Genomic DNA, 23,781 nt, shown 5'->3' with positions numbered 1-23,781 from the left:
CACGCTGAGCTTGCTCACTCTCATTCCCCTCCTTGCCCTGAGACACCACCACTGGAGCAGATCCAGAATGTTTACTTCCACCAAGGCACTCCTTGAGGGACTGGAGCTGGTGACAGCCCACTGGAAAGCCCACCACATATCCTGACAAGAGCTGTGGGCTCTGGCATTTAACTGCTTCAGCACTTGTGGGGTTAGAGGGTCTCACCCAAGCAGGGCCAGCATCTAAGATCTGCTCCTGGAGGTGCCAGGGCTGAGTGCTGGAGGGCAGGGCTGGTTGCTGAAAAAAGGACTATGTGAAAGGCGATTTCAGGCCACTGCACCACAGCCAAACAACAGCAGCACACTGCAACAAGGCAATGGTACTGAGGAAGAGTGTTCTGCAGATACAAGCATGCAGGATTGCCCCCCTACCCATCAGGGAGTGCCCCAAGCTCTGGCAAGAGCTCCCAAAAACATGCAGGAAGGTGAGCTCAGTGCAGCAGCTGCAGCATGGTGTGAAGGAGCTTATCAAACCCTTGTACTGGCCTTCTCTAGCCTGAAAGCACTGTGTACTCATCTCCAGGGCACTCTACATGCTCACCTCTGTCCCAGCCCAGCAGGCAGGGGAGTGCCCAGAGTCCTTCCCCTTTGCCCCATGCCCCAGCAAGCCACTGGAAGCCGCAGGCAGACAGCAAAGGGAGCTCTGACTTCTGCTGACCACAGAGAGCTGCATTTACCAAGACGTGACCTACATAAGCAATAGACAGAAGGCTCAGGAAGCAAAGGCTGCTAGCAAGTACTGGGTCAGGAAGAGGCTATCACTCTGTCCCATTGCTGAAATGAATACTGGTCCATTGGGCAGCAGGATATGCACCTCTTCTCCCCCAGGAGAGGGGGAGCTAGCAGCAGATTGCAAGAGTGCAGCAGCACAGCTAAACTGAACTTTTTCATCCCCAATATAGTCCAGGAAATAAAAAAAAAAGGCAGGGAAAAAAAAAAAAAGGCAACCCAGGGCTCAGTTGTATAGACATGAAGTGTTAAGTGTTTATTTTAGGGTTCATATCACAAGCCTTTTTCAGAGACAAAGCTGACTGTGCCCTCTGGAGCTCCAGGGGCCAGCTATTTCTTAACTTGAGCAGGCTGAAAAGGAATACTGTACCTTTCAGTGACATCCCATCAAGCTCAACACACAGTAGCTTTACACTCTCCGCCCCACACCTTATAAAGGAAAAGCCACCACCACAAGGCTAAACGAAGGTACACACGCTATTATTGTAAATGGAGCAGCTAAACCTTGCCAATTTGCTTTGTGTGGATTTTTTTTCCTTCCCAGTAAATGCAGCACTTGAGCTCCTGAAAAAAATCCAGCTTTCAAGGGGTTCGTTCCAGCTTTAAATACATTAAAACAACTCAATGCAAGACTGTATTTAATTCAAGAATCTAAACGCGAGCAAACCTGGCTTTGCTGTGAGCGTTTTGTAGAGAAGTGAAAAGGGAAGTTTCTTTTTTAAAAAGAAATCATAATACAGTGATGAAAGGGTTAAGAATGCAAGAATTCAGACATTCTGTGGAGGGTCTCTAGGAGGTCCATAAAAAAGGAGCAAACAGATCCATACAACAGGAGACAGCAGGAGACAAAAGTTTTTTTTAATCCCCCCCACACACTTTTTTGCTGGACTGCTGCTAGGTTAGCACTGCTCCCTTCTGGCCTGAGATGGCAGGGCAGTACAGGGGCACTGAGGGAGCAGGTCACGACTCCTCGTTGCCAGAATCATCATCATATGAACAGTCGGCATCCTCCTCCTCCCCATCTTCATCATCAATGTCGTCATCGTACAAGTCGTCGTAAAGCAAATCTGAACTGTTGTCATTGGAAGGCACTTTAGTTTTGATGCAGTACTCTGCCAGCGTAGTGGGGACCTTCACACCATCCTTCTCTGCCTCAGCGTTGGTGGCCAAAACCTGCTTCCTGCGGGGAGGACACAGCAGTGTGAGCAGGGCTGTGTGCCAGCAGCAAGGGGGCTCAACTCCCTGCCTCCCAGCCAGCCCCAGCCCTCCTGGCAGCTCAGAGTCAAGAGTGCTGATGTTTGGCTGACGCATCTCAAGCAACCACTAGAAACAGACTTAGCTGCTGTAGCCCCAGGCTTGGCAGTGCTCCATGGGTGTCTGCAGTACACATGCTTTCAGCAACAGATGAAATCAGTTATTCTGCTGGACTCTGCACTGTAGACCTGCCAGAGCTCACAGCAAATGTCACTGCATTTCCTACAGACGGGATAGCCAGGCATTTCACTGCCACTGATGACTCTACCCCAGCATGCTTAGAGCTGCAGCTCCCACAAGCATTTGGCAGCTCTGAGCTCCCACTGCAGGGCACATGGCTGCACCCCAAGACAGCCACGACCCCAGCACTGCCTGGGGCTGGCAGGGGACAAGTGTTTCTCATCACCCCAGGACAGGCTCTGGCTGCTGCCTCCTGGTAGCACTTGGGCTATGAACTGTTTCTGGCCTCTGTTACTTCCCAGCAGGAAGAGGAGCAATGGGAGCCTGTCCTCCCAGCCACCCACCTGCTGGCCAGCCTGCTGTATTCTGCTTACAGAGACTCTAGGCTCTGATAAAGCCAAAAGAACTGGAAGGGGCCTAGATAACATTCCACCAAGGCTCTCTGCATGGACTGTCTGCTCTGCACAGCTCCAACCAGGTGTATATCCTGCACATCCAGCTAGCAGAGTCAATGCAGATGTGGTCTTGCCCCAGACAAGCATGACAGTGGTCCCACTGCAGTTTGGGTTTGCCTGTCCACTACACTACAGCAGCCTTGGCTCAGGCTTAAGTCATCTCCTCACAGCACCTGATCAATCCTGAAGGCTCCCATAAGAGACAGTCAAGCTGAACAGTGCTCCCAGATAACCACACCCAGCTCTGCAAACACCTGCCAGATCCTGCTGACACCCTTTAGAAATGGAGGGACAAGATGATGATTCATGAGTGCATTAAGCACAAGATTCAGTGGGATGCAGTCACTTAGAATCACATCCCAAGCAATGCAGGCCAGTGCTTAAAGACAAGCAGAAGCTTTGACTGGGATTTATTGGCAGCCAGCAGGTTTCACAGAACATCCTGCCAGATAGGCCTGAAGAAAACAATTTCAAGACAGATCAGCCCAGCACTCCTGCTCCCTGAGTTTGCACTGCTTCGGTGTGCTGAAAACCCTGGAGTGTGGACTTGGAATAAAATGGTAACATTCATTTCCAAAGCAGCAACCACAGCAAGAAGCTGGTTTAAGCAAATCCTGAAAAGCAGCCTGATTTACAGAATTCAAAGCCAGAGCCTGACAGCATCATAGGTGGCAAAGCTTACCTTATGATTTCAGCATACTCCTTGTCTTTTCCTTTACTGTCCCTCCATTTTCTGAACATGACAGATGCATCCACATTGGCAGGAGAGAATGTGTTGGGCTCATTAAGCAAAGAGATTACACTCAGTAAAATAGTCCTGAAAAGGTAACCACAACAGCAGCGTCAGAAGTGATGCACTCACCAAGTCTGGATGCTGACAGCCTCTTTAGGTGATGCACCACAAACTCAGAGATTTTTAAAGTCAAACCTTAAGCTAAAGGTAACCACAGGTAATACAGAGCCCTGGGAGTACACATGGAAGACACTGGTACCCAAGTTATCTTTTCCTCCATTTTACCAGTTAGAAGAATGAGGGCAGCTAGATGTAGACTAATAATTAATATTAATTTCTGGCTAAGTGGCTGGTGCTGTCACAAAGGGTTTGGGGTTTATGACAATGGAATGTTCTTTGATGACTAGGACCTGCTAAGGGAGGGGATGAATATGCTCATCTTGAAGAGGGAAGAGTATCTTTGGCAGTAGACTGGTGAGCTTAGTCAAAGGAGCTTTAAACTGAAGGACAGAGCGGGTAAGGTCCAAAGCTTATGCCATTGCATCCAGCTGGGGAATATGCCAGGCTAACCACAGCAGCAACAAATGCTCCTTAGCTGCCTCCCATGATGAGAGCCAGAAGGCCAGCCACCTCAAGGTGGCTAAGGTAGCTCCTCTTGCTCCCCTCCAGGGCTGCCTGCTTCCTCAAATAAAACTCCAAACATGCCTCTCCACCAATGCACACAGCATGGGCATAACAGATTAACACATGGTAAACAGGTTCCCCTGCCTGTTTCCCCCAAGCACAGGAGTGAGGAAAAAGTAACAAAGCTGCGTTGAGACAACAGGAGCTGAGCTAAGTTTTGCTGAGTCTGGAGAAGGGAAGGCTGAGAGGGGATCTTATCAGTGCTTATAAATGTTTAAAGGGTGGGTGTCAAGAAGGGACTTCTCTGGTGTCCAGTGATAGGACAAAGGACAACAGATACAAACTGTGAACACAAGAAATTCTGCCTCAGCGTCGGGGGGAAAAACCTTCTTTATTGTGAGGGTGACAGACCACTGGAACGGGCTTGCCTGGAGAGAAGGCTTTCAAAACCTGCCAGGATGTGTTTCTGTGTGGCCTGTCCTAGGTCTTGAAATACAACAGTACGTGGTGACTGCTCTGCTGAACTTGGTTAACAGAGACTACAGTCCCAGCTGTACTTGCACTGATTTAGGGGCTCATTCAGAGCAGCACATGCTGAGCACATCTACCAGATCATATATCTGCAATACAATTCCAGGAAATGCTTGGTCATTCGGATGCTGAGTTCTTGAAAGGTTTTGAAATTAAACACTTGTGTCTGGCCAGACTGTTCAGCACAGCTATCAAGAAAGTCTTATACAATTTATTTTCCAAATAATATAATTCAGTAAGAAAAGAAAGCAGCAGCTCTGGAAAAAGACTGTCTGGCCAGACTGGAACGATGGGCAGAAGATAAACCATTTTCTACTTCATCTCAAGAATGAATTTTAAATTTAAATAAATTCTCAATAAACACACTATAAAGCCAGAATGTCAGCTCCAGCAATACTACTGTAGAGCCAATTCTAGGAAAGGCTAAGGACAGGAATTGGTCTCTGGATTCAGAATCTGCTCTACCACACTTTCATCAGTGAGGAGAGGCTGATTTCCATTTTGGTGCCCCTGACTCCAAAGACAGTGCAAAGCTACTTAAATACACCAATGCAACCATCCATTAGAGGAGAAGCTTTCTGCATACTTCATTCCCAACTAGCATGTTAGACCACTTCCATTACTGCAGATACCTGAAAGAGCTGGTCAGTCTGCTCTAACTTAAACCCTGATGCTGTGGGTCAACAGGGTGAACAGGAGGAGCCCTCAGCACACAACATCACAGCCAGATGGGACCGACAGCATCTTCAGCATCAGAAAGAAAGTGCAGTGGATACAGACAGATCCTCTGCAGTCCTGTCAAGAGACCTGTTTCTTGAAGGCAATGTTGTTCTAGTATGTTGCTTTACACAAGATGGTCACATGGAGACTGGGGATTACAAGCCTGCCTTCTGCTTTCTTAAATCATTCACCCTAGGGAACAGTTGTTCCAAGTGCTTACAGTGCTGTTGTCTTCAGAATCCCTTTACCTCCCTTTACCAGCAGGGGAGAGCAGCCATCAGAGACACGAGGAAACAGACCTCTTAAGTGCAATTTTCTCTTCATGTATCAACAGAAGGCTCAGAGATACAAATTTAATTCACAAAAAGGCATTACACATGCTGACTGGGTACTCACAACCAGCATAGCCTACCATATACTCTGAAAAATACAAGCTGCTATCCACATTTTAGCTTCTGAGTCACCTTTAGAGGTAGGTATAGATTTGTTGTGACACATTTTTACTCTCCAATATAAAGGAAAGTTTTTGTGTAGGCTGTGGTGACAGTCATGTTAGCGCAGTGAGCTGGTTGCAGAAGCTGTCCAGATCTTCAGCAGCCAAAAGTTTTAAAACAAAGCAATAGTGAGACATGCCATCACCTATCTTCACAAGACACATATGGACCAATATCTTGATTACTGTACTCAGTTCTGGCCTGTGCATCTCAAAGGGCAGAGGGGAGATGAGCTAGATATGGAAAAGGGAAACTGAAATGATCAAAGAGCTTCAACTCTTAGTCCTTCCCCAGCTTTACAGGACTCAAGATATGAGAAGGAAAGCAGCATTCTCTGCCAAAGACCACAGCTGCATTCCTTCACTCTGTTAATTTACCTGCCTCATCCAGCTGTGCTTTAAAAAAATTAATAAGCATGCTTGACACTTAGTGGTGGAAGCACAGGAGTTAAAGTTGAAGAAACATTCCCCCTTCAGATACTTCATCTATAGCTGTCTTAGTAACCGGTCAATACTCAATAGGATCTGCAAAACTGCAGCAGCTGAAGAGAAGCCCCCAGTTATACATGCAGCTCATTACAAGCACGCTCCTCACTCACACCTTGTGCCCTGATGCCTCCTGTCTGATACTCTGGAGCCTTGTCAAAGCCAGATGGGAACCCAGCAGGATGCATTTCTGTTGACACTTAGCCCAACAGATGATGCTGATAGCAGGCTAGCAGTTAAGGACAAATCTTATTTCTGTTTGCTGACAGAGCTGAGGACTGTTTTCTTCCCAGATGTCACCCTTAAGCCCAACGACTTGCAAGAGCAGAAGCACCAACAACTGCAGCACCGTAAAGGAGAAGAGAAACCAGAGAACTGGAACCATGAGGAGTTTCATGTCAATCTTTGTATATAAATGTATATGATGAAATACTCAAAATGTGTGATAACTAATTACTGCACAAAGCTGTTTCCTAACTATAAGGTGAGGCTGGTAACCAATCAGTTCTTTATTGGCTGTATCTTGTAATGAGAATGAAACTCAATTGTTGTTCTTTAAAGCAAAACCAGGACAAGGTAACCTTGAACGTCTCTGGTACTTACTGATCATTTGGAGGGGATTCCAGGAAAAAAACCACTACCTGGCTAACAGCTAAAGACACCACACTATAGGAGAGGGGACACAAAGTCATAGAACCATTGCAGTTGGAAAAGGCCTTTATGATCATAAAGCCCAACCATTATCTAACTCTGTCACATCCCTTAGCACTACACCTCTCCCTGGGCAGCCTATTCCAGTGTTTGAGCAACTTTTCAGTGAAAAAGTTTCTTCTAATAAGCAATCTAAGCCTCTCCTGGTACACCTGGAGGCCATTTCCTCTTGTTCTATTCCTTGTTCCTGGGAAGAAGCAACCAACACCCACTTCAGTACAACCTCCTTTCAGGTAGTTATAGAAAGTGAAACCTCCTTCTCTCCAGACTAAACAACCCCAGCTCCCTCAGCCATTCCTCACAAGACTTGTTCTCCAGAGCCTTCACCAGCTTTGTTGCCCTTCTCTGGAACACTACAGCCCTTCTTGTACTGAGAGCCCCAAAACTGAACGCAGTATTTGCGGTGCAGCCTCACCAGTGTCAGGTGCATGGGCACAATCACTTCCCTACTCCTGTTTGCCACACTATTCCTAATGCAGGCCAGAATGCTGTTGGCCTTCATGGCCACCTGAGCACACTGCTGGCTCATGTTCAGCCAGCTGTCAACCAACAACCCCTTTTCTGCTGGGCAGCTTTCAGCCACTCTGACCCAAGCCTGTCGTGTTGCATAGGGCTGCTGTGGCCCAACATTAGCCTTATTAAACTCCATACAACTAGCCTCAGCCCATCAATCCAGCCCGTCCAGATCCCTTTGCACGGCCTTCATACCCTCAAGCAGATCAAGACTCCCTCCCATCTTAGTGTCATCTCCAAAATTACTGAGGGCACACTCAATCCCCTCACCCAGATCCCTGAACAAGATATTAAAGAGAAGTGGCCCCAAAACCAAGCCTGGCTGAACACACTGGTGACCTGCCACCAACTGGATTTAACTCCATTCACCACCACTCTTCAGTGAGGACTTTCTAAAAGGTGTTGGTGTGGTTGCCATTGCCTGGCAAAGCCTACACCTTGTCAGCCTGTCCTGCAAGAGCTGTGGGCTCCTGGCAGGTGTCTCTGCTTCTCTGGCATTTCACTACCAAAGTAAAATCTTCAGGAAGCTCCCTGTACCCCAAGATCTGTGTCCCTGCCACTGGGTGGGGTGGTTCTAAAGCAGCTGCTCTCCAGTGACTGGACAGCAAACAAGGCAGGATCGTATGCAGTCACTCCTTCTGGGCCTGATTACTCAAAAATGTTCTTTTCCACTAGTTGTATCTTGGAAGAGTCTGAAACGCTTAAGTGTAGAATAATATGGACTGGGAAAGGCTAGAACAGGAGATAATTTATGAGCATGAAATCCTGTGGATAGGATGGAAGGCTCCAGATTGTTAGCCCAGCATCAGGACACAGCACTCCAGTATCTTGAGACAGCTTGGTGAGTCTAATTCCCCCTAGATTCAAGCCCTAAAAGCTCCAAAGGCTTAAATTCCCTTCCAAACCTCTCCCAACCCAGGTGTTAGTCTTGGGCAGATGACATGCATTTGAGGTCACCTTGAGGTCACAAGTACCTGACATTTTGGGTAGGGTTCCACCTCTCAGATGGTAGCTCTCCACTTTGTGGGTCATCTACAGGTGGATGAAGAATTGAAATACATACATCTCCATTCTGCAAGACAGAAATGAAAGTTAAGAATACCCTAGATATGGATCTGATGACTCAACTCCACCCTCTGGCTATGTTCCAAGTAGTTAAACCTTGTTGATTTGAACACCCCAAGTCCCAGTGAAAATATGCAAGAACTAGGAATGGTTTTCAATTCTTACTGGGTCTATTCTGTGTGCTCAGAAGTTTCTCTTGCTAAGAACACTCAGTCTGCAAATTGGTACAAACCCGTCTCAACTCAAGAGGTTTAAAGAATGTAGCAAAGCAAGTAATAACATCAAATAAAACTAACTTGGTATCCAGATAGCATATACTGTCACAGTGATAGAAAGGAGCTTTAGCCACAGAAGATCCAAAGAAAGGTTAACAAAAATTTTTGTTTCCAGTGGTAGCTGAGTTAGCCACAGGAATCAAAGGGTTCAGCACTCTGCATTAGCTCCAGTATCAAAGCAGTGCTTCTCCTGAGACACAGTGAGGTTGAAAAGCCAGTGCAGGGCTGGCTTACACTGCTTCCCTGGCACACAGGTGTTTGACCTATCAGGTGAAAAAGCAAAAGACACTGTTTGATGACTTCACTGAAAATCCCTTCCAGCATGCAAGAGGAAGAATATTCTGGAAGCACAGGGAAGCCATACTGTCACATAATTCTCAATTTTTTTTGCTCACCAGTATTATAGTCTGAACACAGATTTAAAGCTCCATAATGCCTACCATTTAGAAACACTTTAAGAAACTTGTAAAACCAATTCCCCATCAGCAACAGCACTCACACAATTGCTTTGCTGAAGTGCTGTAGCAGTACTTACCATGGCTGATACACCCCACTCAGGCTCACTCTGGGGACTCATGGAGTCCCAGTTCTTTACTGCAGCATGGGGTGAAGATGGGACCTGAGGCCACTTGGCAAATGCTGGCCACTCCAGGCCCTGCTGGTTTGCTGCCTGTTGCAGCCTGCTGCTGGGATGACTTAAAAAGTTCCTAGAGGCAGTCCCACACCTTCAGATCACACAGCCTCAGCTGACAGGCAGCACTCATGCTGTCACCTTGATCCAAAAGGCACAGGTTGATGACAGGAACAAGAGGGAAGCTGCAGATCAGTTTTGCTCAAGAGTGCAGGCTGGCAGGTCACCATGCAGCTGGCCTTAGCTGAGTCCTGAAGACCCCCCAGCGCTGCTCAAGCACAGGAGCCAGAGCACAAAGCAATGCTGCTCACAGCAGTGGCATCTGTGCCTTTGAGCAGCAGCCAGTGATCACAGATTGAGATGGCAGCAGCTCACCTGAAGAGCCTCCCAAACATTTCAACTCACCTTGATTAACAATGACATTTGTCTTACAGGCAAACAAGGTCCTCCTTCAGTGTCAGAGGCTTGTGATTGGTATGCAGACTTCACTACCTCACTGACCCTGCCAGGTATGCTCATCTTGTAAGCCCTCAATTCTGAAGCAAGTTTTTGTCAAGAAGACAACTACACCCAGCAACAGCCTGGAGCTGCTGAACACCCAAAGCATGCACTTAATGCCGCTGGAGCAGTAACAAGACAGTTTCCTTTTTAGGACTTCAACAGGCTTGTGCAATCTAGAATTGTTTTTTAGTAGCATTTTAAGGTGAAGTTAACTTTATTAGCATTAGATTATGTTCACAACTTTACTAATAATCCCCATGAGTTGGTCCAGTTTTTCCTTTAACCATCTCCTGGGATAATGCAGTGCTTGTGACCACAGAAATGCAATTACAGCACTTGGGTGAAGTCCTTCAAGCAGCCAGGTCAGCAGCACGTGGACAAGGAGATATTTGGCCACATGAAAAATATAGAGGGAACAGGAGATAAGGGAAGTTTCCCTCTTGTAACAACCAATGTTACAGGTTTAGGAATTCAAGCAGGGCAGCACTGCATTAGCATCTGGGAGTGTCACAGGGGCCTGGTGCCATCAGCATGAGGCTTTGGGAATCAGTACAGAACATTTCCCTACGTACATTTTTGAAAGACAAAACCAAGGACAACAGGGTATGCATCTGCCAGAGGGAAATAGCCTCTATTTCTGTTAGAACTAAGAACTGTTAAAAGAAAGAACAAGTGAACAGTTTTACCAAAATTCAAGTAGACAACCCAAGTAAACCAGAGAGGCAGAAAACAAAAATTACTCAGGCTTTACTGCTCAGAACCAGAATATTAGACCCAACCTCTCCATCTAGTCCCACCACCAAATTCTGTAAATTGTTAGTTTCTTTCATCTTCCTTGCACTGGGAGATTTTTTTTCCTGCCTCTTGACAAACCTGCAAGACCTTTACTGATTTATTCTGTTTCATTTGGAGTTGTCCCAATACCTCATCTTCACTGCTTAAATGTTGTTTCCAAAATAGCCTGCAAGCTGCTTCAGATTCCCTCAGCTCCAAGAAACACTGCTATGAACAAAAGATACAAAGCTGAGTATATGAAGAGTAACCTCAACATATACCCATCAAGTTTTGGGTTAGTTCCTTTCTCCTGTCTTCAGCTGTTTCTAGAGCCAGTTTTTCATCTTTCCCACCAGAACTGGTGGGAAAGCTCCTTTCCAGCACTCATTTTGTACATAATAACTCACCTCCTGCAAGAAAATTTCTGGATTCAGAATCATCATTCCCAATGTGGATTGGCAATAATCTGGTGGTCTCAAAGTTATCTTTATTTATGGATCAAACCCCCATGTAGCCAAAACTTGCATCCTTGGCTACATGTGAGATTCTGTGCTGAGCCACATGCCTCAATTCAGCATGTCTATGGGTGTCAGGCAATTCTCCTGCACATCTAGTAATTAAAGCTGATTACCATTCTGTTCTGCACTGAAGTGGGAGAGGCTTTTGGCCATTCATTAGTATACCATCAGTGAGGTTTTCACCATGACGTTTTGAGCATGCTCGTTTCATGCTGGACATGTAGCAGCAACAACTTGGAAAAGTGTGTTCCAAGCCTATGGCATCAACTGAAGCCATAATTTTTTCCACACCAAGGAAGAGAAGTGACACTCCTGCTTCAAAGTGGGTCCAAAGGAAGTCTGCAGAGTATCTCATGGAAAGACCCTGTGATAAGGTGACAGAACTGCACCAACAGGACATTCTGAACGGCCTTTAAGTCATCAAGCTATTTCACCACTACTGTTGGCAGGCTGACACTTGTCTAGGATATCCAAAAGTTCAGCAAAGAGTTGTCTGGCCTCCATTAAAAGCCAAGTTTTGAGTCAGAACAGGCCTTCACAGCTTTCAAATACAGCTCTTATGAAACACGGCACTTTTGAACCAATGACGGACTTGACAGCTCACAATTTTATACTCAGAGTGTCCCATACATGCACTGACTTAAGGGGCACTTCAAATCGTCTAGCAGACATTGAGTGTGGGGTTATCTGTTCACTCTGGTCCCAGGGTCACCAGGCTTCCTCCTGTGGCAGTTTAGGCTGGGTGCCCCCTGCCACTGCCACATAAATTACACCTCTGGTGTCCTGGGTGCCCACCCAATAGGGGTGGACACAGGAAATGGCGTATTTCTACCCATAAATCCTGCACCCTATAAGGCCATCTGCAAAGCCATTCTCTTCCTCTTTCTTCCCTCTCTGCTCCCATGGGAGATGTCCTCTCTTATCAGGTAATGCCAGGGGAGTATCCTCAAGGCCTCTTAGGCCTGTCTAGGCCTAATGCCAGGAGGAGAATGGAGGGGGGGCAGTCTCAGACCTGGCCAGCCTGAGACTTGCCTAGCAGCGGGAGGGGGAAGAAAGAGCCCTGGGGGGTTTGGGTTTACCCTCAGGTGGGGAGAAGGGAAGGATTGGGAAGCTTTGGGAATTCTGTGAGTGGTTCTGTATGCTTTTGGGATATTCTTGGCACTATCCTTTGTAGTCTTTTGTAGCTTCACCAATTGCTTTTCCATTTAAACTTTCCATCACTCTCCGTTTGTGTGAGTCTCATTCTTTTGTTCCTTTCGGGGCAAGAGATGTTCTGGCTGGCCTCAAACCAGCACACCTCCTGAAGCTGCAGTTCTCTGCAGTGAGAGCACCTGCAGTCAGTCCCCTTCCTTTGCAGGCTGACTGCTGCAGAACACAGAACACAATTCGGTAGGATAAACTCAAATGAAACTCTACTCGAACCATATACAAACGACAACCAATTGCCCGAGTATCACCTCAGGGTAATACCCTACACAACCAGTCTTGATCTAGGAATTCCCTAAGACTGCCAGTGCTGATGGCATGGCATTTCAGCTAGGACTGCCTGCTGCTACACTTGCAGGTATGTGAAGGGCTGCAGCCCTGCCTACAAGAACAGCGCTTCCCAGCACATTTAGATTTAAACTCTTTGACCATGAAGCTGACATTTAATACCAGTAGCTAACCATTTCAGTTGTGGCTGGAGACATTCAGTACCTTCAATACTTCCAAAAGTTTAAGGAAGTACAAAGCCTTCTCACATGTCTGAGAAACTTTTTTAAAAAACACCTTACCTCGTAAATGTTGGGGTGCCACATTTTGGTCAGGAATCTGAAGGTAGGTGGTGAATATGGATAGTCAATAGGAAATTTAATGTGAGCCTGGAAAAGAAAGCAAAATAGTTACAAAACCAGAAGAGACCAACAAGCAAGCATTACAACGAAAACCTTGTAAAGTACAACTTCAATTAAAACCATTACATTGTTTATTTCATATACTAGTACCCATGTGGCCCCACAGTATAACACTGAACAATTTCTTCTGAGCAAATGCTAAGTGAAGAGCAAAAATCTAAACACCAGAACTGCCTGGGCTCATAATGTTCAGAAAACAAGCCAAAATGCATCCACTATGTCCCAGTTCAACAATGGCTGTTAAATAGGGTAAAATTGATTTGTAAAGGACCTGTCTCACATTGGCCAATACAAATATTTTAGATTATTTTCTGTGAAGAAAAGAATTTTGTTAGATATTTAGACTCCTGAGATGCAGAGTTTTTTTCCTTTCTTGTGTGACAGTTAAACTTGTCCATCTATGTATGTTCTTAATAGTACATTTTCTGCCACCACAAGCATTTCTAGTCTAAATTTCATAAATTTCACAAGTCTAAATACCACCTGTGTCTGTTAATAAACCACTGCAAATTGATGAACCAAATACTGAAGGACATTGACAATAAATACTACCTTCCAGTGGTCAGGTGCCAGCTGGGGGCAAGACTGTGAGCAGAGTCAGCTGTGGGAAGACTGCAGAGACCCCAGAACTGGATATTCACTGTGATGTCCTGCCATGTACAACAGTCAGAAAAGCCAGCCAGTGGGCAGAAGGACTGAAACTGGCCTGAGGAAGTGTAAAAACCACTCTCCTTTGAAAGGGGGACTTGCATGCTGCTTGCCACACTGTGGAGCACAAACCCTTCCCTTCACACTGCTCAGCCCACCAAGGAAGTCCCACCACCAGTCCAGTGTGGGATCTCCAGACAGGAATCTTCTGGCCCCTACACCATAATCAGACTCACATGTGATGAAGAATGCAAAAAGATCCCAAAAGCAGGATGCACAAGAACAGAATCCCAGGCCACTTCCTAACACTTACATATCTAACCATGCTACTTGCGCAACAGGTGCTGCCCTTGTTCAACAGGAACAAGGAAATGTTATTCCTAGAAACAGAATCAGGCAATCAAATTTGATTACTGAACCATTAAGTAACTGGCTTCAATTTTACCTACAGGGTGACATATGCCTTTGCCTTGCAACCCAAATTTTATAGGGCCAGAATGACAGGTAGCCCAGAAAAGGTTTTCTTTTCACATTTATGAAACAAATTCATCAGCCCATGTGCTTTCATGTTGTGTACAAGCCTGCTTGTAATACTGTCTGTATGTGAGTCTGCTGCAGCAGCACCAAGTCCTCACCCTCAGTCCTTTGCCATAGTGTGCTCACAAACAGAAGACTGACAACCTGCTTAAACAGTCTTAGGCTGATGGGTTTAAGGTCAGTTACATGAAAGGCTCTGCTCCAAGAAGGGTAAGCAAATGCCTCATCACCATACCAGCAAGTGGGTGCTGCAACAAGGACATGCCTAGCTCTATGACATTACACCCTGCAGTGGGAACAGGGCAGAGATTACCAAAGGCAGAGAAGATTCACTTCAGCTCCCAGCACAAGAGAGACACAGGCCTGCTGGAAACAGTCCAGAAGAGGGCCACCAGTATGATCAGTGGGCTGGAGAACCTCTCCTATGAAAAGACGGGCTGAAAGAATTGGGGCTGTTCAGCCTGGAGAAGAGAAGGCTCAAGGAAGACCTTATAGCTACATTCCAATATCTGCAGGGGACCTACAGTAAGGCTGGGGAAGGATTGTTTAGAAGGGCTTGTAGTGACAGGACAAGGGCAATCATTTTAAACAGGAGTAGGGCAGATTTAGGTTGGACATAGGAAGAAGTTCTTTATCGTGAGAGTGGTGAAATAGTGGAGCAAGTTGGCCAGAGATGTGATCAAGGACCCATCCCTGGAAGCATTCAAAATCAGACTTGATAGTCGACTCTGGGCAGCCTGATCTAGTTGGAGGTGTTCCTCCTCACTACAGGGGGGTTAGACAATATGAACATTGAGGGCCCCTTTCAACCCAGTCTGTGAAGTGCTTCCATCACATAGCTGCAGGCTCCTCTGGACCACGGGAGGGTTTTCCCCAAAAAGCTTATTTCTGTGTTTATGTGCAGTTTCGTGACATCCAAGATGGAAAAGCCCAAGGACTGAGATTAAGTATGCAAGAGACAACACAACCCAAGACTGAGCTAGCTGCAAGATTTCTTGGCAGAACCTATGGGTCGTCTACACAGGTATAGTTTCCAGGGAATCAAAAAAAAAAAAAAAAAAAGGCAGCAGCATACTGCCAGAGGTGTACCACCATTATTGTGTTTATATCCCATGCGGTCAAGGAGCCGAGGGCACAGGTCTCAGTCCTCTCAGCAAAACCCCCCTGCTCTTAAACTGTCTAACCCTGAGGGGTTTGTTTCAGGATCACTCCAAAGGCTGAGCCTCACACACCAGTTATGGCCTCTGTATACACTGCAGACTCAGGCAGAAGCTGTACATAGAATCATAGAATCAGTCAGGGTTGGAAGGGACCACAAGGATCATCTAGTTCCAACCCCCCTGCCATGGGCAGGGACACCTCACACTAGATATCCTGGAAGGTTGTTTCAAATGTCTAAATCCTGTTTTACAGCCACAATTCTTCAACAGAAAAGGGCTATCTGCCTGCCTGCAGTAACCATTACAGAATTATACAAAGCTCATGTTTTGCTACATGAAGGATGCTTTCTCAGCTCTGGCACCAGAAAATGCAACCAGAAAGATCTTTTCATCTCATGTGTAGCAGCTGAGACCCACACTTGCAAAAACTTGGAAAAGCCCCACATTACAGGCAGGGATTTTTTTCTGAATAACAACAAAAGCATCGTTTTCAGGTTCCTTTGCTGAGATCATCCAGGATTTAGAAAGTGAAACTGAACAATTTTCCAGGGCACTACAAACTGGTCCCAGATAATTACTCCACATCACTTCTGTCACATAAATCATGAGAATTTATAAAAACCCAGTCTGCTCTCACTGAATGCTATTTCAGTTTGAGTGGGTGAAGCAACCCAAGAATTTCCATGATAAGCTGCAAGACTGCTTGCTGAGATGCAGCAACAGTCATAGTTACAGGCCATTTTTTTTCCACTAAAAACCCAAGAGACAAAAGAGACTGAATTAGGCAATAACCTTATTTCTGTGAGCTCTATTTAAAAGAGGTTTCCTCCCTACAATTTCCCTGAGGTAAGCCAAATAAATCAGCTATCTGAGCTTCCTGTTGGTAAGTTCAATCAGGCTGCTAGGTACTAGAGGGTGGCAGAGTTTTAGGGCATCTAATGGTTAGCTTGCTTACTTAGAAGCAGACAAGCCAATTTAGGAGAATAAAGATGCAGCTCAATCCCCCATCTACAAGTACCCAGCCATTAGTGTTTCACTATATGCTTGGCTTGTCTAGCTGAACTTACACCAAATAAAAATAATTCTGCTTCAGTGCCCTGATTTTATCCACCTGCTTGCTGTGGCTCTTTGACACCACTGAACATATTCAGCACACAGGCAGGTGGAGACAGTCATCAACTCACACTCCTTTTTCCCAATATATAATTAGCCATAGTCCCTAGAAAAAGAATACACTCTTCTGATGTTACACTGAACAGGTAAGTCTGGCAGAAGATTCAGCCCTCTACAGGTATTTACAGCTCCTGCACAAGAGCTTCAACCTTCAATTTACAACACAATGCATTTTAAGAATAATGCTACCAGCATAGCCATTTTGTTTCATATGTTACTGTCTTGCTCCCATGTATTCCCATTAGTGACTGCTTTTCAGTTTTATTTTTCTTATATTTGGATGAGGCAAACCCATAGTGAATTCTCTATGTGCCAGAAAAAGTAGTCCAGCTACAAACTATGTTATTTGACTGAAAATACAAACCTAATGTTCCTACCAACCACTGAATTAAGTCCCAATTCAGTCACTACGAATAATTATTACAGTGAATTTTGTTTCTGGAGATCTTGCCATGCACTCAACTTGACACTTGCCTGTTGGTATCACCTTGCTCTCAGTGGGGAGCACTAACTGACAAGACTCCCTCTTAACTCCAGTTATCCAGAAATTCAGTATTTATTCCAGGATTGCTGTATATGACACTTCAGTAGACTGACAATGATTTCTTCTATTCCTCTCTGGCTAACAAAACTTAATTCACTGACTTTTTGGAAGCAAGATTAGAAATGGTGAGTCCATCCTATCTGGCTCGGGGCAGATAAAGGCAGCAGGGAAAAGCCCACATTTCCTGGAAAGCCACCAACATCACAACTGACCTGATTTAGGAAAACCAGGGGCACCAAGAGTTTTTACGGTGGCTGCTCAGTGTTTCTGGAAGCACCCGCTAAAGATAATTTTTATGTGAAAACATCACAAGCATAAGTCTTAAGAAAAAGCAGCATCAGTGAAACTAAGCATCTTTTGGAAACTGTATTTAAGATCATATACAAAAGAAACATTCAAGCTTTTAAGCTATTTCGTGCTTTTTTTTTTTTTTTAATCTTCTGATACATTCAGACCACAGACAAGATCCTACTGACTCTGTGTGCAGGTGTCACCAAGGTATTCTACAGATCACCGACACTGTCCCAGTAAGAATTACAAGTACTTGCAGACTGCACAGGGCCAACTCACTTTTCTTTGTAACAGGCATAACCAGGCTCCTCAATGTGCACATCTCCACTTCCCAGAGCTGCACACCTAATGCATGCTGCTAACACACTGCTTATTTAACATGAATGAAAACCACCTAGAGCAGCAGCTACAGACTACTACTGGGTTACATGTTAGTACCTAATCCCACAAAATACCTTTTACTGCTTCTAGTACATCAAGCATTTACACAATTGATATAATGGATTCCCCTCTTCCACATTAAGCCTGGATTAGCACATGCAGTATTAAATACTATGTGCTGGAAAACACATTCAATGCAGGTCAGCAGTAAGTACTGGCAGCTATTTCTCATACATCAGTGAGGCTTAAAGCACCTCAATATCATCCCGCTTCAGAACCTGTGAAGCAGCACTAAAGCTAGCCTCATTACCTTGCCAAGTCTTTGACAAGATAAACATGTAGGCCCAGTATTGATAATCCAGCTCCAGATACGACAATTTAGGATGTAAGTAATTTCTTATGGAAGAGCCAGGTGCTAGCCAGCTATTTCAGGCCCAGTTCTGGCTTCATTTCCCAGCAGCACCACATCAATGCTTACTGACCTCTATTGTGCTTTTCAATAACTAGGACCACATCCAAGTTCAGCGATGAGTGACCAGGTCAGTTACATCTCATGAGCCCTAGAAATATCCCTTGCTGCTGCAGTGAGCGTATGAACGCCAACAGCCGCAAACCTCTTACATTCCCTGTTACTTACACTGTTTCATAAGGAATTTAAATCACAAAGACCTGAATGTGAAGAGTGAGCTGGACCTCATTAAAAAGACATAAAAGCTTCCAAAGAAAGAAAATATAGCCACAAGCCAGTAAGGCAAAGATGAGTCAAGAAGTGAGGTTAACTTCTACAGCCAGAGACTGGTTTGACAGGCAGGGGCCCATTCTGTCTCACACGATGGTGGGTGGTGGATCTTGTAGTTATCTGGGGCATTATTAACAGCCGTTATTTCCAATGAAAGGCTCCTTAGGTATAAACTAGGTTTCCTTTCACCAAAACCTCTTGTGTCGGTGTGAGCTGAAATTCCCCCCCCACCAACAATAACCAGGCTAGCCCAGTCTGGAAGCAAATGAAAAGCTGTATTTACAAGCAGAGTATAAGATCTACAATGAAATGCAACGAATATGTACAAATATACAAAATTCACAACATTCACAAATATATACAATCAACAGAAAAGCACAACCGATCTCCCTTTGCTTCCCCCCAAGGGGACCCTCCCAAAGGGGCCTCTCTCTCTCCCAGCAGCTTCCCCCAAGATCCCCCTGGACAGAGAAGCAGAGTTAGTTAAGCAGAAAGTTGTTAACTTAGCTGCCAAGGTCAGTACATGTTATCTTCGGCCAGAAGAGAAGAAGAAACAGCAGCCAGACAGCCCAGCAACTGCCCCCACTGCCGAACGCAGAATGTGCAGAATGCCTACTTTGTTTTGGGTAATAGTTCTTAAACATTTCTATCTATCCAATGGAAGTGTTTAGAACAATCAGTATTTTGCTTTCTTACACCCAATGGTGACTTATTTATACTCTTTCACTTTCTCTGTTTTGAACTTTGCAATGAAAAAATTAAAAAGACAGTTTCAAACCATCACAGTCCACCCCTTCTAAACAATTCCATTGGCTGCTACTATCATCTATCTAATCTAAAATAATATCTACAACAATAGGTGAATAAAGACCATAGTCCATTCCGGCTATCTCAGATGTAGATGATTCAAAAGAGTCAAATCACAGGAAAAACAGCAAACAGCTTGTTTCCTTGCAGATGGAGCGAAGAAAGGAACAGGGACTCTCAGGTGACTCAGGGCTCTCAGGGTTCGTGCACCGTAGATCTCATGGACTCTCCTCTTGGGCACGATGCTGTATCTGTGCAACACTCTGAATTTAACCTCTCTCAGCCAAAGTTAGATTTCTTTGTGGAATGCACTGAATTTCACCATTTTCTTGCATTACCCAATATGTGTGACCAGGACCTTCAGCAGAAACCACCCCTCGGACAGGTTTGGCCTCTCCTGAAGGAGAAAATACCCAAACAGTTTTGCCTAACAGATTCTTTTCTCTGATAACAGGAACTCTATCACCTTCCTCCTTTCGCAACAAATCTGATTGGTCAGGTCCAGCTCAATTCACTGAACCTCTACTATTCACTAACCAGGTTGCTTGTGCTAAATGTTTCTCCCAGTTTTTCAATGATCCACCCCCCATGGCTTTGAGAGTGGTTTTCAGCAAACCGTTGTAGCGTTCGATCTTCCCTGCAGCTGGTGCATAGTAGGGAATGTGGAATATCCACTCGATGCCGTGCTCTTTGGCCCAGTTTTTTACAAGATTGTTCTTGAAATGAGTTCCTTTGTCCGACTCAATCATCTCTGGAGTTCCATGTCTCCACAGGATTTGTCTTTCCAGACCAAGAATGGTGTTACATGCAGTTGCATGAGGAACTGGCTAAGTTTCCAGCCATCCAGTGCTTGCCTCTACCATAGTCAGGACATACTGCTTACCAGATGGAGAACAAGGTAGAGTGATGTAGTCAATCTGCCAGGCTTCACCATACTTGTACTTGGACCATCGGTCACCGTACCACAAGGGCTTGATCCGCTTTGCCTGCTTAATAGCAGCACAAATGTCACAGTCATGGATGACTTGTGTGATAGCATCCATGGAAATGTCAATGGATCTGTCACGAGCCCATCGGTAGGTTGCATCTCTGCCTTGATGTCCTGACGAGTCATGGGCCCACCGAGCTAAGAACAGCTCACCTCGGTGTTTCCAGTCAAGATCAGGATCAGGATCAGAGTTTGTGTCCACCTGGGAAACTCTTGCAGCTAGATCTGCCTGATGGTTGTGTTGTTGTTCCTCAGTAGCTTTGCTCTTAGGAATGTGAGCATCGATGTGTCTCACTTTCACTGGGATTCTCTCAATGCGAGCAGCAATGTCTTGCCACAGATCTGCAGCCCAGATTGGCTTTCCTTTCCTCTGCCAACCATTCTTCTTCCAGTCTTTCAGCCAACCCCACAAGGCATTGGCTACCATCCACGAGTCAGTGTAGAGATAAAGCTTTGGCCATCTCTCACGTTCATCTACGTTAAGAGCTAGCTGGACAGCTTTTACCTCTGCAGATTGACTGGATTCTCCTTCTCCATCTCTCGCTTCTGCAACTCTGCACGTTGGGCTCCACACTGCAGATTTCCACCTTCGCTTGTTCCCAACAAGACGACAGGAACCATCTGTGAACAAAGCATATCTCTTTTCATCATCAGACAGATCACTGTAAGGAGGAGCTTCCTCAGCATGAGTTACTCTCTCCTCTGGAGGTTTTGCACAGCTTGTGCCTTCTGACCTCCACCAAACCAGGCTGTTGGGGCATTCGCAACATTGTACGATGTAGATGGGGAAGCATGTGTAAACAGTGTGGCTATGTTAACCAATCTGCTTCCTGGAAGGGGCGCGTGCAGTACGTGTGGACAAGATGGCGTAGCCAATAGAAGGACGCATGCTCACGGCGTGAAGGTGGAGCGGAAAAGTTTGGTCTATATAAGCAACTACCAATGGTTCAATAAAGTTGGATTTGAACTTGCATCACATTGATGTGTCGTTCTTCCCGCTCGCCTGTATGGCCCATGGCACCAGGCCTTTCGAGATTTCCCATTCGAGCTCTCTGTGTTATCAGAGCCATCCACTTAGACCAGGTAGCATCTGTTGCATGATGTGGTGAAGAACCTTTGCCTTTGAACAGCCAATTCAGAACTGGCAATCTAGGAGCTAGAAGAACTTGTGACTCAGTTCCAATCACTTCAGAAGCAGCTTTCACTCCTTCATAAGCAGCTAAAATCTCTTTCTCTGTTGGAGTGTAGTTTGCCTCTGAGCCTCTGTAGCCACGACCCCAGAAACCAAGAGGACGTCCTCGTGTCTTCCCTGGAGCTCTTTGCCTTAAGCACCAGGCTGGACCATTGTCACTTACAGCTGTGTACAGAATGTTCTTAATGTCTGGACCAGTTCAGACAGGTCCCAGACCCATCGCTTGGACTACCTCTCGCTTGATCTGGTCAAAGGCTGCTTGTTGCTCAGGACCCCATTGGAAACTGTTTCTCTTTCGAGTCACATCATAGAGAGGTTTCACAATCTGGCTGTATCCAGGAATGTGCAGACTCCAAAATCCCACTATGCCTAAGAAACACAGAGTTTCCTTCTTGTTGATGGGATTTGCCATGGTGGAGACTCTGTTTATCACATCCATTGGGATGTGACGGCGACCATCTTGCCACCGCACTCCCAGAAACTGGATTTCTCTGGCAGGTCCTTTCACCTTGTCTCGCTTGATAGCGAAACCGGCTTGCAAGAGAATGTCAAGGATTTTGTTACCTTTCTCGAAGACTTCTTCAGCAGTCTCACCCCAGACGATGATGTCATCGATGAACTGAATGTGTTCTGGAGCTCCACCTTTCTCCAAAGCATCATGGATCACTGCATGGCAGATGGTTGAACTGTGAATCCACCCCTGGGGCAAACGATTGAATGTGTACTGAATGCCTCTCCAGGTGAAAGCAAACTGAGGCCTGCATTCCTCTGCTATGGGAATAGAGAAGAAAGCATTAGCAATGTCTATGGTAGCATACCATTTGGCCTGCTTGGATTCCAGCTCATATTGGAGTTCCATCATGTCTGGTACAGCTGCACTCATGGGTGGAGTTACTTCATTCAAGGCACGGAAATCAACTGTCAGACGCCACTCTCCATTCTGCTTTCTCACAGGCCAGATTGGACTGTTGAAAGGTGAATGAGTTTTGCTGATGACCTTCTGACTCTCCAACTGACGAATCAAGTTTTGAATGGGCACCAAAGAGTCACGGTTGGTTCTGTATTGTCTGTGATGCACAGTTTGAGAAGCAACTGGCAGCTTTACATCCTCTATCTCATGTTGTCCCACAACTGCAGATTCATCTGAAAGCTCAGGTCTAATGGACAACTTCAATTTTCCTCCATCAATTTCTACAGTTGCTATTCCAAAAGCCCATTTGTAACCCTTAGGGTCTTTAAAACGCCCTTCTCTCAGAAAGTCAATTCCCAAAATACAAGGTGCATTAGGACCTGTTACAATAGTATGTTTCTTCCACTGCTTCCCAGTTAAACTTATATCAACCTCTATCTTAAACAACTCTTGAGATCCACCAGTGACTCCCTGAATAGTTATAGATTCTCCCCCTTGATAATTTGATGGTATTATGGTGCACTGAGCTCCTGTGTCAACCAAGGCCCTGTACTTCTGAAATTTTGAAGTGCCAGGCCACTGGATGTACACATCCCAATAGATTCTGTTATCTCCATTATCCCTTACCTCCCCCTGGCGGAAGGCAGGGCACCCCTAATGGTGGGGATTACCTCCACATGTACAGCTGGCACAACGTCCAGCACCAGAATTAGGATCACTGTTGGAGCTATCAGAGTTGTTCTGGGAAACTGAGGAAGCGACAGCTACCCTCCTGGTATTGCTACCTCGGGATCTGCCCCTCTGCAGCTCCCGTAACCTCTTGAAAAGATCAGAAGTTGGTTGACCATCCCATCTGTTCATGTTCTCACCAAACTGATCACGCAGAGTTATCCAGATACTGCCACGTGATTGCCTCTGCTGTCTGTTTTGGTTTGACCTATTCTGGAATGGCCTTCTTGGAGCACGTCTGTTCCTGACAGCTGAAACTTGTATCCATCTGGAGGAAGAGGAATCAGAATCATCCCCCTTCATCAAGTTGGATATGGAGGTTTTAAGTTCCTCCTTCAGCTCTTTCATGCAATTCTTTATTTCTCCAGACAGAGTTTCAATGGCTGAAACCAAAGAAGTACGTGCAAGACTATCCTCCAACTGCCTCATTTGGTCAGTGAAATGGCCAACAGTAGGAGGCACTCCACCATAATTTCTTGCCACAATCCTGCTTGCCAGAATAGTAGCATAATTAGGAGGAGCAAGCTTAAGGAGCTTTTTGGCAAGGCCTGTTCC

At 45.6% G+C, this 23,781-nt stretch overlaps 1 protein-coding gene across 1 annotated transcript in view; it reads right to left on the bottom strand.

Annotated features, from left to right (window-relative positions):
- Nucleotides 1–174: 174 nt before the first annotated feature.
- Nucleotides 175–23,781, bottom strand: part of UBE2R2 (ubiquitin conjugating enzyme E2 R2) — a 48,421-nt gene continuing 24,814 nt past the window's right edge. The window contains exons 2-5 of the mRNA XM_054397235.1: nt 13,008–13,094; nt 8,443–8,540; nt 3,340–3,474; nt 175–1,948 (exon numbers count right to left, since the gene is read on the bottom strand). Coding sequence (XP_054253210.1) covers nt 1,729–1,948; nt 3,340–3,474; nt 8,443–8,540; nt 13,008–13,094 — 540 coding nt within the window. The 3' untranslated portion in view covers nt 175–1,728. The remainder of the gene's footprint in view (nt 1,949–3,339; nt 3,475–8,442; nt 8,541–13,007; nt 13,095–23,781) is intronic.

Source organism: Indicator indicator, chromosome Z (assembly GCF_027791375.1).
Source record: "Indicator indicator isolate 239-I01 chromosome Z, UM_Iind_1.1, whole genome shotgun sequence".
Taxonomy (NCBI): Eukaryota; Metazoa; Chordata; class Aves; order Piciformes; family Indicatoridae; genus Indicator; species Indicator indicator.
Note: the sequence above shows the minus strand (reverse complement) of the source record. Positions and strands in the feature narration are given on the sequence as shown.